The sequence below is a fragment of the Macrotis lagotis genome, chromosome 1 (assembly GCF_037893015.1).
Source record: "Macrotis lagotis isolate mMagLag1 chromosome 1, bilby.v1.9.chrom.fasta, whole genome shotgun sequence".
Classification (NCBI taxonomy): Eukaryota; Metazoa; Chordata; class Mammalia; order Peramelemorphia; family Peramelidae; genus Macrotis; species Macrotis lagotis.
In genome coordinates, this window is record NC_133658.1 from 370,108,780 (window position 1) to 370,125,684 (window position 16,905).

At 33.1% G+C, this 16,905-nt stretch overlaps 1 protein-coding gene across 7 annotated transcripts in view; it reads right to left on the minus strand.

Moving 5' to 3' along the window:
* Positions 1 to 16,905, minus strand: part of CPEB4 (cytoplasmic polyadenylation element binding protein 4) — a 76,531-nt gene that overhangs the window by 24,620 nt on the left and 35,006 nt on the right. For 5 of the 7 annotated variants that reach the window (XM_074212387.1, XM_074212383.1, XM_074212384.1 and 2 more), the window contains exon 5: positions 4,111 to 4,161. The exons of the other annotated variants lie outside the window; for them this stretch is intronic. In XM_074212387.1, coding sequence (XP_074068488.1) covers positions 4,111 to 4,161 — 51 coding nt within the window. The remainder of the gene's footprint in view (positions 1 to 4,110; positions 4,162 to 16,905) is intronic. 7 annotated transcript variants of the gene reach the window in all.

A 16,905-nucleotide genomic window follows, 5' to 3' on the forward strand; every position in this document is an offset into this window, starting at 1 on the left:
TGGACTGAAAACAAAACTGTGTTTAATCATGAGATGCAAAATAATTTAGAACTTCAAGATACCTTAAAAATCAGCTAATGTTACTCCCAGATGAGGAAATGGCAGTTGAAATTCAAATTCAACATTTACTTAGCACCTTTTATATCCAAAAAACACTGAGAAACAACCCCAAGGTCTTACAGCAAATTAGGAGAATCAAATTTAGAATTCTTTAACACACAAATCCATTATGTCACATTATCTTCTATTTTTATTTCTAATCAAGAGAAAAATAGATCCACAATCAACTAATAGAACTAGAAAATCAAAAAACTAGGACTAATATTTTAGCTACCAACATTTACTAAACAACATTGCTAAGGACTGTTCCAGTCCTCCAAAAGCTTGTAGTTTTAAACAAATGCAAAAACTGAAGTCTAGATATTTAAATTATTTTAAGTTCCCTTATCAGGAGCCTCCTATACCAGGAAAATCACTAATCTGGCATCCTCTTTCATGTCTTCTCAGTCCCTGTCCTCCCTCCCAAAAAAGACTTTTACCTTAATGCCTAAGTAAAGTTCATTGGGAAAAGAACATAGTTATTGTATGTGGACTTGATGGTGACAGTATTGTAATGCCAAAAGGAGAGAATCTGGTGTTCCAGGAAAACTAATCCTTCTAGAAAAGGAAAACACCTGAGAGTAGGCCCAGAGAAAATGTGGGATGTTGCTAAACTGGACTCTGTGCCCCACATGCCTTTGCTTTGACTTTTTTTCCTATCTCTAAAATGTCCTTCCAGCACCTAATATATAACAGTTAACATTTATATAGAGTTTTAAGGTTTGCTAAGTGCTTTACATATATTATTTCATTTCCCTGTTTTAATTCCTATCCATTCTTTTAAGATACAATTCAAATACAACTTTTTCGAGGAAGACTTCCTAACTTTCAAAGGCATGTAACATAAAATATTGTATATTTATCTGTGTTCATGTATCATACCTATCAATTTCTGTGAGGAAAGGAACCATATCTTATTTTAAAATTTTTATCTCTCCCAGAATTTACTACAGTGCTCTGAAACAAGCATAAAATGTTCATTAAATCAATGAAATACAGCAAAATGGAAATATAAGTATATTCATCTAAGGGTAGTAGATAATAAAGGACTTAAGTTTTGATGAGATATACAATGGAAAGTCATTAGAAGAGCTTAAGGACAGAAGCATGCATTAAACATAAAGGTTTACTTTGTTTTATTAGTAAATAAAATTTTAAATTATTGCTACATCTTCCCTCCTAAGAACTAAATATCATATGTAGCATTTCCAAATATCATAATAAATATATCTCAAAAAATAAGCAATTTTCTTTTTGATTTACATGTGTGGTTTTATTGGTGTAGAAATGTAAATGAGGAAATGCCAAAGCTCTTACCTACAACTGTATAAAATCACAAGAATCTTCTCGCTAACCTCAGTCTCTTCCTTAAAATCTATATACTTAAGATGAAACAAATTACAAAAGGTGTTTTTCACTCTTCTAGATTGAAATGCAATACTCACACTCAAGCACCTCATATTGCATTTTTGGTTACTCTCATTCTCCTCCCCACTCCCACACATCAAGAAAATAAATAAACAAATAAACAAACAAATAAATAAAAAGATCCTCTTGTTCTCCAAGGTGAAATGTGGATTCTACTGGTGATCCCTTGAGCCATCAGGGTTCTATAAGTCTTCTGTTATACTATTCACTATTTTTATTTTCTAAATTCTGAGATTTGTAAAATTCCAGTAAGAATTTGTGATACTACTTAAATGCAAAGAATGGATTCAAAAGGGCTGTGGAAGGATGAGGACATTTCTCCAGAATTAAGGGTTATTTTAAGGCTCTACTTAACCCAAAAAGCTGCAACAAAATATATAGAGAGAACTATCTATTTCTGTAAAGAATGGAAGCTCAGGGTCAGATGAGGCCTTTCCCTCCTCTCTCAAAGATTTTGTGCTCCATAGTCACTCTGAAGATGACTCATCAAGAAACCACCTCTGCTTCACATTAAATAGCAAGTTCTCTCTGGGTCACAGAAAAGCAAAAAATGTTCTCTACTCTTCCTTGGTTTCGTTTTACATTTATTTTTATTTATTTATTTATTTTAGGTTTTTGCAAGGCAAATGGGGTTAAGTGGCTTGCCCAAGGCCACACAGCTAGGTAATTATTAAGTGTCTGAGACAGGATTTGAACCTAGGTACTCCTGACCCCAAGGCTCATGCTTTATCCACTACGCCACCTAGCCACCCCTGTTGTTTTATATTTATAATTGTTAAATTTTTGACTTAAAAATGAAGATCAATGCATGTGAATTTTTATATTGTGCTTCCTTTTGGAGTTTTCATAACAGTTTTAAGATATATACTTCTTCATTAACAAATATTCAAAGCTTCATTACATAAATGAAAGATAGCATTTACCTATCACTCAATATATATCGGGAAAATATTTTTTTTTTAATTTAAACCAGAATCCTTACAAAAAAAAAGAACCATTGTTTGATTAATGATGTTTAAAAACATGGTAATTTAACACAGTTATAGCAAATAAAGTCAATACCACATTCAGGGGAACTGTTCTTTTCCTCATCACATTAGAGAGAAACCGAATATCTTACATACTCCAACATTGCCTCCGGGATTTTTAGTGATACTAGCAATAAGTTTGCCTTTTCTGGTTTCAAATACTTGATTACATAATTAGCCATTATTCAAGTAGATTCAATTAACAATTATCAAATGCTTACTGTAACAATCTAGTAACAGTCAGAGGGCTGGACTGAGAGTCAGGAAGATCTGGGATCCAATCTGTCTGATAATTTGATCATTAGCAAATCACTTATTACCTACCATTATATAGAATTATTATGAAACTAATAATGTAGTATGGAAAATGCTTTGCAAACTTTAAAATACCATATAAATGCCATGTAACTCTTATTAAGTCCATTGCACATTATCAGGGATTAAAGACATGAAACAAGGATCAACCATCATGCCACACTTCTTTATGAAAATGCCAATTTAGCAAACATTTTTAAGATTACAATTACAGAATGGGATTTATATTGTTGTTCTGGAGGAGGACCAATGACATCAGGAGGGTGCTGTGAAATGGATTAAAGTAAAACAGAGTTGTGCAAAAGCATCAGACTCATTCTCTCCTCCAGGGTCATCTAAGTCCAGTGGGTAAGACACAGGTTAGGACTACTGGAGAAGATCTAAGATGCAGAGGGAAACTTTGGTCTTTTTAATCTAAATTCTTTCTCAGATCTCAGTGGAAGTTATATCCATTCAGTGAGAAGTAACATGGTAAAGCAGAACTTTAAAGTTAAAAGATCTTGGTTCTGGTCACAACTCTTGCCAATGATTTGTTTTGTAGCCTTTTGCAAATAAATTATTTCTTCTACAAAATAATTATCTCTTGAAAGAAATAACATATAAATGATGCTTTGAAAATTTGAAAGTGCTTTCTAAATGTCAGTTATTTCTTATTTTCAGGAAGTTAGGTGGCACAAAGAGTGGTGGGCCTGGAGTTAGGAAGACTCCTGGGTTCAAATCTAGCCTCAGTCACTTACAAGCTGTGTGACTCTGGGCAAGTCACTTCAACCTCTATGCCTCAGTCTCCTCATCTGTAAAATAAGGTGAAGGAAATAACAAATGACTCCACTATTTCCAACAAGAAAACTCCAATGGGGTCATGAAGAGTTGTACGTAATTCAGCAACAATTCTAATATTCCTAATATATAAAACTAGAAGTGTAGTATAGATCTTAATAATTTTGTTTAGCTCTGATATGCTATGATTCTATATATCATTAAGGAATTTTTATTTCTTTTAATTGCTAGCAAAATCTAACAATTCAATCTTTTCCCAAATCTCTATGGCAATTTTTCTGTAATACTTTGAAGTGAATGAAAATTAGTATCCTAAAATTATTTTAAATCTTCAAAAACACTAAGTAATTGACATAAAATGTATTTTCTGATTCATCTGCATGTAGAACTACTATACTTCCTCATGAGCTACTAATTTTTTTAGATCATTGAACTTCACTAACTTAAGACAATTAGCACTTACCATTAATAAGCAGAGAACTATCAGATCCTGGATATGAATAGTTTAGACGACCTGAAGGTAAAAGAAGGCCATTACTAAATTCATTTTTTGTAAAATTGGTGCTCAAATAGCTAAGATATACTATATTGAAAACTACAAATTCTTCATATACTAAGATATAAATAAGCTATATCTGGGAAGGAATTTTTGTTTTGTTTTGTTTTGAAACTAATGATAATTTTGAGACCTGTAAAGAAATGGCTAATAATTCTTCTCATATCAGATAGCAATCATAACAAGTGTAGGTCAATGGGCATATCAATTAAACTTTTACATAAAATTTTAAAGTAGAATAATCAGATAAATTCTTTTCCAAAAGTGAAGAAATAAGATCACTGATTATTTCCAAATCTCTTCAAGATATACTTTTCCACAAACTATTTCCAACACTTACAAATTACAAACTCATGGCTCAAATTACATATATAACCTACATTTTTTTTCTCTCACAGGGATACTTTTTTAAAATTTCTGTGTGCATTTTTTGCCTTAATGTAAATATCATATAGGAGTGTGATTGTGGCACATGACTCAATACAAAGGCTTATCTAAACATTTTGGCATTCTTTATATTTTAAATATTAATTTTTATTCATGAACTGGAGCAAATATAAGGTCAATTCAAACCTTTGGAAAAAATTCAAAATTAATAATTTTCTAAAGCATAAAATTTCCCTTTCTCTGATCATTCTAAATTTACAGGTTCAGATTATATATGGTGTTCTTCATTTTTCTAGAATTAATAATTTTGCTCAGTTACATTTATGTTTTGGCAAAATAGCTAACAAAATGAGTCTGATAAGAGTAAATTAAACAAAATAAAAAGTATTCCTAGTCTATGGGCAGAGACTACATAAAATTTTGTAATGTCACTATGATCACATTTCCCAGTTCTACATATTTAGGTTCCCTAAGTGCAAGTGATAGAAAATAATCAACATTCAAATCTGCTTTGACAAGGGAGTCAATACAAGAAAATTTTGGCCCCAGTATCTTGTAACTTCCAAGGTACTGCAGAAATTTTAAAAGTATCTTAGGTAGTTCTAGCCACACTAGGGAACCCTAATTATAGAATTCACTTCCAGAGCACAACCAGACTCCCCAAGGGTATGAGGAGTGGGAAAAAATGACACTCTTGCAGAGTAAATATTATACCCTCAAAAACATCTTTACATACTAACGTAATCTTCAAAGTAATGAATTTCAGTGAATTAAATCTCTGTTTTTAGCAACAGCATAGATCTTATGATTTGTCAAATATATAAGTACCTTTGGGGAGAATGAGTTTAGGAACAAGACTGATGCCTGTTTCAATCTGAGTAAAATGGATTCTGAAATTTCTTTATACAAGCTGCAGCCAACTCTGGATCCAAACACAGAGAAAGCAACTTAAACAACCTATATAACTATGCAACCTCCCTGCTTATGAAATTTTAGATAAAATATTTGCTATTGACAATTCTGTTCTAAAGATTTGGGGGGGGGTACCTAAATAGGTTAAAAATAAAAATATAATCACTGAGAAGATATCCAATTTTAAAGAAATCTCATTACAAGAGATTTAACCATTGTTCTTCCCTGCAAAAGTAATTTGAATTTAGCTAAATGAGATTTTAATTAGTTTGATGGTCATAGAGTAATAGGAATAAAAATGCCCACTTATCAAAGTTGTTTTTCCCTTGAAGACTACTGAAGCATTTATTTTAAGAATGAAACCAAAATGAAGCTAAATTTTTGCTCCTCAGTCTTAGGAAAAAATTTTTGCTTACATTCAGAAATGACACCAGGAGTATCATTTACACTCTTCTTAGGGCAACTCTTTTTAAAATCAAGTCTTTCTAAACTATTCTAATGAGTTTGGATTACAAACTCATAAGAATACAAACTCTGAGTATTGTATAGAGTTGGATGAAGGGAGACTGTTATTTTTACACTTAAATTATTACTCCTTTATGATTTCAACTCCATTATTTTGCCAAAAACATAATCAATGGAATCAAAACTTTTTCCTAACCTTTCCTAATGCCCTCCTCAAGTCATTCTTTCCTTTCCTCACTAGTCTTCAAACTAAGATCAAAAACGTATCATTCATCCCCACTAGCTTGATTGTACCCCGCACTTCTGAAAATTTTCTATTTATGTCCATGATGACTACTATATGTGTGTATATATATATATATATATATATATATATCATACTTAATATTCTAAGTTCAGACTTTAAAATTTTACAGAAGTTCAACATTCTCCCTTGTTCCTCTCACCTCTCTATTGTTATAATCATTCTAATCTGTGTAAGTCAATTTTACTCTCTCTCTCTCTTTTCTCTTCTCCCTAGCTAAAAGAAATAAATTACTACCACCACCCTTCATCTTAGATAGTCTCCCTTATTCTATCAGCTTAACACATTCATCAATCCAAGTCCTTTATTGGATCCATATCCTCAAACAATTTTTCTTCCAGAAAACAGACTTCCTAATATAAGGTTGGCAGAACTATCAATTGTTCTAACATTTCTGGAAAACAATTTGGAATAATGTAAGAAAAGTGACTGAATCATTTATGTTCTTTGATCCAGAGATACTACTGCTAGCATATACTTCAAGGATATCAAAGACAGATATAAAGGTTTCATATATATCAATGGTCAGGTCAACACTTTTGTGATATTAAAAAATCGAAACCAAAGTGGTTGAATATTGATAAGGAAACTGCTAAACAAATTATGTCGTGTGTGTGTGTAGGGGGAAGCAATACAGGATAAAATAGAAAAAAAAGCCCTGAACACTCTGTAATTTTATTAATCAATCTATATCTATGGAAAGAATTAAGGTAATAATGTACCATCATTTTAAGGTAATACACCTCCTTTCATTAGATAGGCAGAGTACTATGGGGCTAGAATGAGGCCAAAGGATAGGACTAAACTGACAAGGGAAGGGAAAAAAGACAGAGAGAATGCCTAAATAAGCTTCTCTAATTGGAGTGTTTGGGAACATTTTCCTACTGAATTCCACATATCTTTTTTAATATGTAAGTCTTTAACCTTTAAAGTTAAATATTTCAATTATTTCTATATATTAGATTATAACTCCTTGGGGCAGCTAGGTGGTTCAGTAGATAGGCCCCTGGAATCATGAAGTCCTGAGGTCAAATTGAACCTCAGACACTTACTAGCAATATGCTCCTGGGCAAGTCACTTAACCCTGATTTTCTCCTAAAAAAAAAAACCCCTAACAACAAATAAACACTTTGAAAATCCATTTCTTTGTTATGTATTCCTATTTTTTGGAAATTATGACTTCAATGACAATTAAATTCATTTTTAACATTAAGTTTTTGAAATGTATACGTTAAATTAAAAAAAAATAATTTCAAAATCAGAATGTAACTTGACATTTGTGTTTAATTAAATTTGCTAATATATCCCCAGAAGTCATTATATACAAATGAAATGCCAATCAGTGCTCAAGAAATCTCTTCCTATAAATTGGCAGATAAAAAAAATCTATTAAATCAAACCAATTTTCTACTTACATATATTTAAAATCAAAAAGATATTCCTACAGAAAAATCCTCACAAAGTATTGCAAAATTTTGACAAGTGAAGAGTTAATTTAATATGGAGTACAGTTTCATAGCTTTATTAGATTTCACTTTAGTGTATTATCAAAACTATACTCTAAAAAAAATTAGCCAACAGTAATAGTGAAGGATTCCCTCCAACCTCTCCCTTTTCCATCTATTTTATGCCAGCTCTACCCTGAACTAGACCATAGGTTAGACCCACTACTGACATCAAAATTTTGTCAGAGGTACCTGAAAAAGTATGTCAGGCTCATAAAGTATGTATCAAATTTACTTTCTACTTTATAAATTTTCTAAATGTATTTGTATAAATCAAACTTATAACCCAAAATGTTTATATAACATAGAATTAGAGTTCAAATAATTTGTTCAAAATTTCTGTTACAGCTTGTTGCCTTTCTTCAATAGACAATAGCTTTTAATCTTTTATCCAACTATTTTGACATTTATACTTACTTAACATCAAAACTAAAGAAAAACTAGCAAATATTTATCAACATACTTTTTTTTTCATATGTTGAGCTTCTTTCACTAAAACTATCCCATATTCTTACTAAACACTGTTCCCAAAAACTTCATTCTGATACATATTCTCATCTCCCACTAAAAATTTTACACACTGCCAAAAGTCAAATCTACTTAGAAGCAAAGACACTTTCCTCATCCACAAGACAAAGAAAAGGACTTATCAGGAAGGGATACTTAAATCCTTAAGAGTGGGTATAGAAAAATATTCTCTCTGGTCTTAACCTGGAAAAGGCACATGGTTTCAAATATTTAAGATTTGAAGCAATAGGACAAAGTTGAAAATCAGCAGGAGCAGAGCCCAATTAAATATTCCTAAGCTTAAAACTTGGTAAACAACAAAAATAAGCCAATGGGCAAGGCATGCTCTTTTTTTAATCACTTCACAGGAGTCAGCAGGACTATGGATATTTACATCTCCACAAATATTAAAAAAGCAGCAACAAATTGAGACTTTAAATCAGTAATTAAAAGGAATTTAAAGATAAACAACAAGTATGCATAGTCATTAGCAGTCAATTTAGGTCTGTCAAGACTGAGAAACCAATACCTGACAGAAAAGTGACAGATTAAAATATATAGAATAGGACATACATTTTTTGAATATGGCCAATGTGGGATTTGTTTTGCTGATTTTGCATATTTGTTACACAGTTATTCCCACCCACCCCCTTCTTTCTCATGTGTGTGAAAGGATGGAAGGAGAAGAGAGGAGGAAAAGAAAATAAGTGTTTGTTAATTTTTTTAACAAAATGAAATTTAAAAAATTAAGGAGAAACTAGATAATAGTGTCACAAATAACTGGAAAACTGTTATCTGAACTTCTGAATAGTTTATAAAAAAGGGCTAGTTAGGAGCGGCTAGGTGGCGCAGTGGATACAGCACCTACCCTGGAGTCATGAGTACCTGAGTTCAAATGCGGCACTTAATAATAACCTAGCTGTGTGGCTTTGGGCAAGCCACTTTAACCCCATTGCCTTGCAGAAAAAGGGGGGGGGGGCTAGTCATAAGCTTATTAAATTCCTATAGATTATGTCATTTTTAAAAGATAAAGACCTTTAGAGATAAAACATATTGGTACATTCTTCAAATGAATCCAGAAGCAAAATTATAGATTTCCCCAGTTGACCATAAAAACCATAAAGAATAAAAGATTACTTCCTTTGTAACCAGTATTTTCCAAAAACAGAGCACCACTCCCACACAGAGAAAAGTCATGTCAATTCCATACCAAACAGCTCTTACAAAAAATTCAAGGTTCTGGTACTGATACTAATATTCAAAGTTGAAGAACAATTTAAAAATCCATTATTTATGCTTGTTTACAAGTCAAATAAGACTAATCATTTGTTTTATCTAAATGCCCTGCTTTCATGGTCCTAGGAGGTAGATGTCATTATTATTATCATCATTTTACAGTTGAGGAAACTGAGGCAAACAGAGGTTTTCCCCACCCCCCCGCCCCCCAGGGTCACACAGCTAGGAAATTCCCGAGGTTACCTTTGAGCTTAAGTTTTTCTCATTCCAGGCCCAGGCCTCTAACCACTGTCATGGCCCAATATACACAGTAACTTCCTCCATCTCAATCAGGAAGAGACTAGAGCTTGTAGAGTTCGCAACAGCTACTGGACAGAAGGGAGCACCAATTTGATATAGAGTAGGTTTCTTTATAAGGCAGAAATGTGGAGATTTCCTACAAAAAATTAAAGCTCAACTAAGAAAAATCTAACTTTAATCTTTAACATGGATTAACTTTTTACATCTCTCCCAGGACAAGTTATGCCACAGTAATGCTACGGCACTCAGGCTCATGTGACAAATTCACCATTCTTCAGACTGATGCCAAAACAACCTCTATTATGCATAAATTTGGTCATGCTGCTCTTCTGCTCCAAGTTCTTCAGAGGTTCCTGAATGAGCAACATTCAAGCTTTTTTGCTGGCATTGAAGCCCTCCACAACTTGGCATGCCCCCAAGTTTCTCACATTCATTGCCCTTCAGAGTCAACTATTGCCCCAAATATGACCTGTACTTCCATGACTCCCTATATGGCTCACACTGTTTCCTAAGTCTGTAGCATCCTCACTGTACCTATTGAATTCTTACTCCCCTTTTAAAGTCCAACTTAAATTATGCCATCTCTTCCACAAAATTTTCCTAATTTCCCATCATCAATAATGATCTCTCCACCCAAACCCCACAGACAATTTGATTTTGCACTTCTTTAATATGCTTCTGGATTACTATGAAGTATAACTGTGTATTTTTGTCTTAGGCCTCTACCTCACTATCATATCTACAGAAGCAGGATATGTTGATTTCCTAACAATATCTCATTTCACATAGTACTTTAGGCTTTACAATGGACTTCACTCATAGCAGTCCTTAAGGAAGGCTATCATAGCATTACCCTCATTTTAGAGATTAGCATCTAAAGTGCATGGAAGATTTGTGACTTGATTAGAACAGGGTTCCATCCCATCCTGATTCCAAGCCCAGTGCCCATGCAATTATATTAGTTCTTAACTAGCTTATATTTCAACTTCAAATCTACCCATTAACAGCTATCACAATATGTCACTTACTATATACACATTTAATTATGTTTGTTGATCTAAAAAAAAGGCAAATCCACATAAGGTGAATGAGCTATAACTAGCAACTTGGCACCTGGAACAAATTCAATAAGGAATGAGTGTGGGAGCAATACAATCAGTCCCATATATGGTCCTATATTAGAAAGAGACAACATAAGAATGAGAACAGGGGTTGGGATGGAGAAGAGCCCACCAAACAGCACTGGCAAAACTGATCTGATTATAGTTTAAGGTTATAGATCTATAGTCACTGGAGCATATTGAAAAAGGTAAGCAGGTGTAGTGATGGAGAGATGACTAGTGAGGAAATTATGAATGTGAGGTAGCCTAAGAGGGTGAAATGAAGAACTTTCCCTGAAGCAGTTCTTGGAGAAGCTGTCACTAATCATGAGAATGGGTTCCAGGATAGTAGTACTTTCAGGGTATTTGGTGTGTATGGTGAGAAGGGTGTGAAGAGGTAAGTGTTACTTTACTCTAAAAAGAAATCCTGAAAAAAGATGAGTGTTCCATCAAAGACATAAAATACACAAAGATGACGGTCTAGGGCACATGAAAAGGAGAGGGAAATATTAGGCCTGTTGGATGGAGGGGTGATAGGCATGCCCTCTGGGATAAAAAATCATGCCTTCCCAGGACACTGGTCTCTAGGGCAGAATCTCAATCTCCCAGTTGATAGCTATATGCTGTTGTCAAACTGTCAAAACTACAAAACTCTTTTGGCCTTAGATCTAGAACAAAAAGAGTTATTGAAACAGATCATCTGGTAAAGTAGGCACTATCCAGTTCTAACTTTCGATGAATTCCATAGGCAGAGCAAGTTACAAGCACCACAATTTAAGTCAAGGCTTCTTTTATGTCACAGTACCACTTCTTCCTCTTCAATTTCTGGATACATGGGAAGGCCTGGTGTAAACTAACAACATCTAATTATGGCTTTACCAAGTACTTCCACAGTCAATTAATCAGTAACAGAAGTCATTTCTTGGTACAAATAGCTAGAGTACTAAAGATAGTGTGTAATTCAATCAGAATATAAGCTCAATAGTGAATATTTTTCTTCAGCAAGGTTTTTTTCTCCAGAATAAGTTATTTTTATTTGCTTTTAGCTTCTCAGGAACTAAAAAAACAAACAAATAAAACAAGCCTCTACTAATTAGTTGACTTCTCCTTCCCTTTCCCTATATGCAGAAACTGACATCATCACAGCCTCTTTTAAAGAGGCTAGGGAGCCAGGTTCCCTTCAGAGCCTCACTAATGTTCTTAATAGGATGGTTACCTGGTGACACCTGGAACTAAGCAAATCTTGTTTTTAGCAAGAAGTCATAACACGTAACTTAAAAATCAATCTTCAAGTCTAATAAAGCCAGATATGGCATAGATAAATGAAATCTCTACTCAAAAAGCACATTTTAAGCTTGTTACAGTTCCTTCACCAAACCATTTGCCATTAACGAGCAACAATTTGACTGATTGAGTTTTATAAATCATAATGGAGAAGGAAGAGGATAAAGTATAAAAAAACAATTCAAACTGGGTACATCGTCTCTTTTTTTTTAGGTTTGTTTTTTTTTTTTTTGCAAGGCAAATGGAGTTAAGTGGTTTGCCCAAGGCCACACAGCTAGGTAATTATTAAGTGTCTGAGACCGGATTTGAACCCAGGTACTCCTGACTCCAGGGCCGGTGCTTTATCCACTGCGCCACCTAGCCGCACCTACATAGTCTCTTAATAACAATAATAAACTATATACAGATTTTAGGTAGAAAGCTCTATCACAAAGTAATAATTTGATAGCCATGGTTGTTCAACCGATCCTACCTTCCTATTGCCAAATAAAATGCAAAAAAATTCTTGACTATAAGAACTATAAAGTCAGATGCCTATGCATTACAAGCTTCCCTTCCTATGAAAGTTAGCAAACAAGATTTGCCAAGATTATATGACAGAATCAATGGAAAACAAAGATTTGGGCTATTCCCTGTCAGATTAATTCCAGCACAAAGAGTTTTTATTTAACCCTAATTAATATCCAATTCTATCTTAGGAAAGGTACAATTAGAATTTCAAGATCCTCTAAGAACTCACAGTTTATGTGGAGGTCAACAAATTAGCAAGGTATCCCATCTCTTATTATTGTAATGAATATCCAATATATCATGGGTTTATCAAAATCTGCTGTCTCCTTTCCAAGAGGTGATGGATACCAGATGTACAATAAAAAGTATGCATTATAAAAAAGAACTAACAGTTTAGAAGATATAAAATGTGACAAAATAAAAATTACAGACAATATGGGTAAACAAACAATTACACATAAGTCTCAAGGATGCCATTAGAGATACTATAGCTATGAGAAAAAAAAAGTTGGTCATATAACCAACTGTAAGAAACAATCAATGGATCTCCTATATAGTCCTCTGATATCCATGCAATGTTAAGAGATCTAGATAAAGGTTTTGTATGATTCTCCTACAAAGGATTTACAAGAAGACATGGACAAGAATCACAAAGGATGATAAAGCATCTACTGTGATCTGCACCTCTGAAGGCTGTCCCCACATCAATAAAGTCACACAGATCAAATGAAACACTGAAGTAATCTAGATATAAGGGAAATTAGAGATGTCATTTTTATAAATTAAAAATTCCTGTAAATCTTCAAACATGACAAGTTTTAGAAAAATAAAAACAAAATATTCAAATTTTACCTCTGGGGGGAAATACTGCCATTTAATTTGTACATATGGTAAGATATATACAAAGATATTAAGGAATGAATATACAGTATTAATTACAAATAGAACACATAAAAAGAAGTTTGTCATTTTATCACTAATATTTATATGAAAATTATCATTTTTTCACTCTGATATATAGCATATCAAATCTTAGAATCCTGATAGGTCTTCAAATAAAATCATTAAATCACAATGGCCATGAAATCCAACATTTAATTCTTACTGAAAGTCCTGCTGTATCCCACAAAATAGTTTTAATACAAAATGAATTGCCCAAAAAAGGCAAAGTGTTTACGTAATGCTTATATTCAAATGTTCTAAACTTAAATCAACTATATTTTACTGCCAACATGCAATCACTAAAGGCAACAATGAAACAAGACTTTGAGAATGGAAATCATGTATTCCTTGATCAAAAACAAATTCCTCATTTGAAGTTTTAAAATCGTGTGATGCTGAACTGTATTGTGAAGTGACTTATTTTTATGCCGTACTCCATCAATTTAGCATAATAATCAAGCAGCAAACATTTGGTGATATACAATATTATCCCTCTCTATATAGGTATATATCTATCTATATACAATGCATAATATATATGTTAAAGGCATCATATGTATATTTCAACATGCATATTATGCTAATATATATCATATACTGTGCATCCATTAAATATTTTTGCAATATATATATACCTATACTATACATATTATATATTTTAATATATTATAAATTCACATTGTACATGATATATACATAGAACATGATATACATGCTATAAATACACATATATTTGTGTATAGATAGATATATGTTAGAGATAGAAATAGAACAATCTCAAGGGTCAAGCATATTTACCATAATTTTTATACACAAAATTTATGAATAGGAGAAAAAATGTAAATTTCTAGGTTTCTTCCAGACTTTTATGGTAGGCAGTTACAAAACATTAGATCAACATCTAGAAATATAATATGAAGTACTGAAACAACATCAAAATTCAGTATTTAGGTGCTAAAGTCATTTAACAGGAATGCTTTAACCCAATCAAAACCAAGTTCACAAACAACACTTACTTAGGATCCTCTTTGGGATTTTAACCCAAAGAATACCACAATACAATCTGGAATGGTATTATCAACTTTAGTAATCAACAATTACAATCTAGTAAAAACTCTGTCTGTATAGAACACTGCCTCTCTAAAAAAATCATATCACTCTCTTTGAAAGCAAACAAGATAGTAGATAATGCCCAGTTTCAATTAATTGAGAGCTAGCCAAAAATCTCCCTCTAAGTGATAAAAACAAAGTATACACCAAATCTTATTTTATACTTCCTTTTTTCTCACCCACAGGATTACCTCAAAAAGGAATCCCAGATTCCATCAGACAGGCAGACACAGCAACACTAATCAAAGGCCCAAAGAAAAGGAAATTTTCGGATGTTCCATTACAGCAGCAACATGTGGGGGCATGTAGGAAGAAAGAAATAAAAACATACTTCTTTCCTAAGCATCTACTTTACAAGTTAATTACTACTTTGATATGTTCCTTATGGTATAATTTATGATGATCTTAACTACTGGGTGAATATCCACTTTTGAGCATTTTTGAGAACTCCCCTATGATGGGTTGAATCATTTGGTATCATCCAAACTGTTCAAGAAAGAGCCAGATGAGTTCAGGAAGTGTAGCCACATGAAGCCCATGTTACAGCTTTTAATTTTGCTTTTGGCTCCAAAATATGCAGATACATAGAATGATGAAATGTTAGAAATAAAGGAAGGGTACAGATCATCTAGTCTACAACCTGTTTATTTTATACTCAATAATCAACAAGCATTTAATAAGTGTCTATTATACGCCACACACTATGCTAGGAAAGAAACTGACGTCAGAGAAATAAAGTTTCTGCTCATATGACAGAGACAGTTGAGGAAAGAGCTAGAAACTTCCAGTTTAGTCTTCTTTACCAGCTGTTCCCAAATTAGACTTCTTGTTGTTTCCTTCACACATTTATTATTTTTTTTAAAGCTCAATAAAATATTAAACAATTAATTAAACTACAACTATTCTGGAAAAATAAGTAAGAACACAGGCTTGGATGAGGGTTTATATCTTTCTATTAGACATTTGCCCCCATATGAAAATGGGTAAGTCATTTAACCTCAGAATTTATTTATCTATTAAACAGGGATAATGATATTCTGATTTCCTACTCTACAAAGTTGTGAGGAATGTGCAACACAGGCATGAGGTCTTTTTTATCAAGACCATTTAATGGAAAAAGCTGCATCACAAAATTTAATGATGGACACAGAGCACCTGATCAAAAGAATAAATATGTAATTGAAAGAGAAAAGAAAGAAATTCTAAGGAAAAATTAAGAGTTAGAAGGAACTTCAGAGAACAAAGGCCAGATTCCCCATTTTTTTTAAAAAGGAGACCAAGGAAGGGCACAAGTGCCTTTTTAAAGGTCAAATAAGTATTTAGTAGCAGTTCTCTTAAGGAAGAGAAGAAATAAAGATAACCATTTTTGAAAGGACTGATATTCTGAATCTGTTTATCTAGATCATCAGTGAAAATGAATTACCTTTGCAAGAAAGTGTGAAATACTAACCACTAAGTGCCTATACATATACTAGCCACTGCACTAAATGCTAGAGAGCTGGAGATACCAAGATAAAATCCCTGCTCTTGAGAAGCTTGAGGAGACATGTTTGTCTGTGTGTTTGCATTGAGTATATGTATGTATATATGCATGCATGTGTGTTGCATGCACAATCTGTGTTACATTTGCACACACGTATACATTATAGTGCAGGTGCATATATCTCTGTGCATATGTATGTGATATATATGCACACACATATATCACAAAAGCATTCACTGTAGTGGTAAGGGCATTAGCAAATGGGGAAAGTTATGTAGGAGATGGTGCTGAGTGGGTGAGGAGAATAAAGTATAATAAAGTTGGAAAGGCAGTTTGGGGTCAAGGTATGAAGAGATTTGGAGTTTGGATAGGGGAGTAATGCAGTCAAACTTTAGGAAAATCTCTTTAGTAGCTTCACGAATGAAGGCTTTGAGTGGGGAGAAAGGAAACAGAACAATTACAAGGCCATAACAACTATCCAAGCAAGTGAGTCTAATTTAGAGAAGGGGAGATATATATAAGAGATGTTGTATGACAGAAATAATATCCAACAACTCATATGATGATGAGTAAGAAATTGAAGATAAAGTCAAGGTTGCACACCTGGGGGACTAGAAAGATGGTGATGTCTTTGAAAAAAATGGGGATATTTGAAAG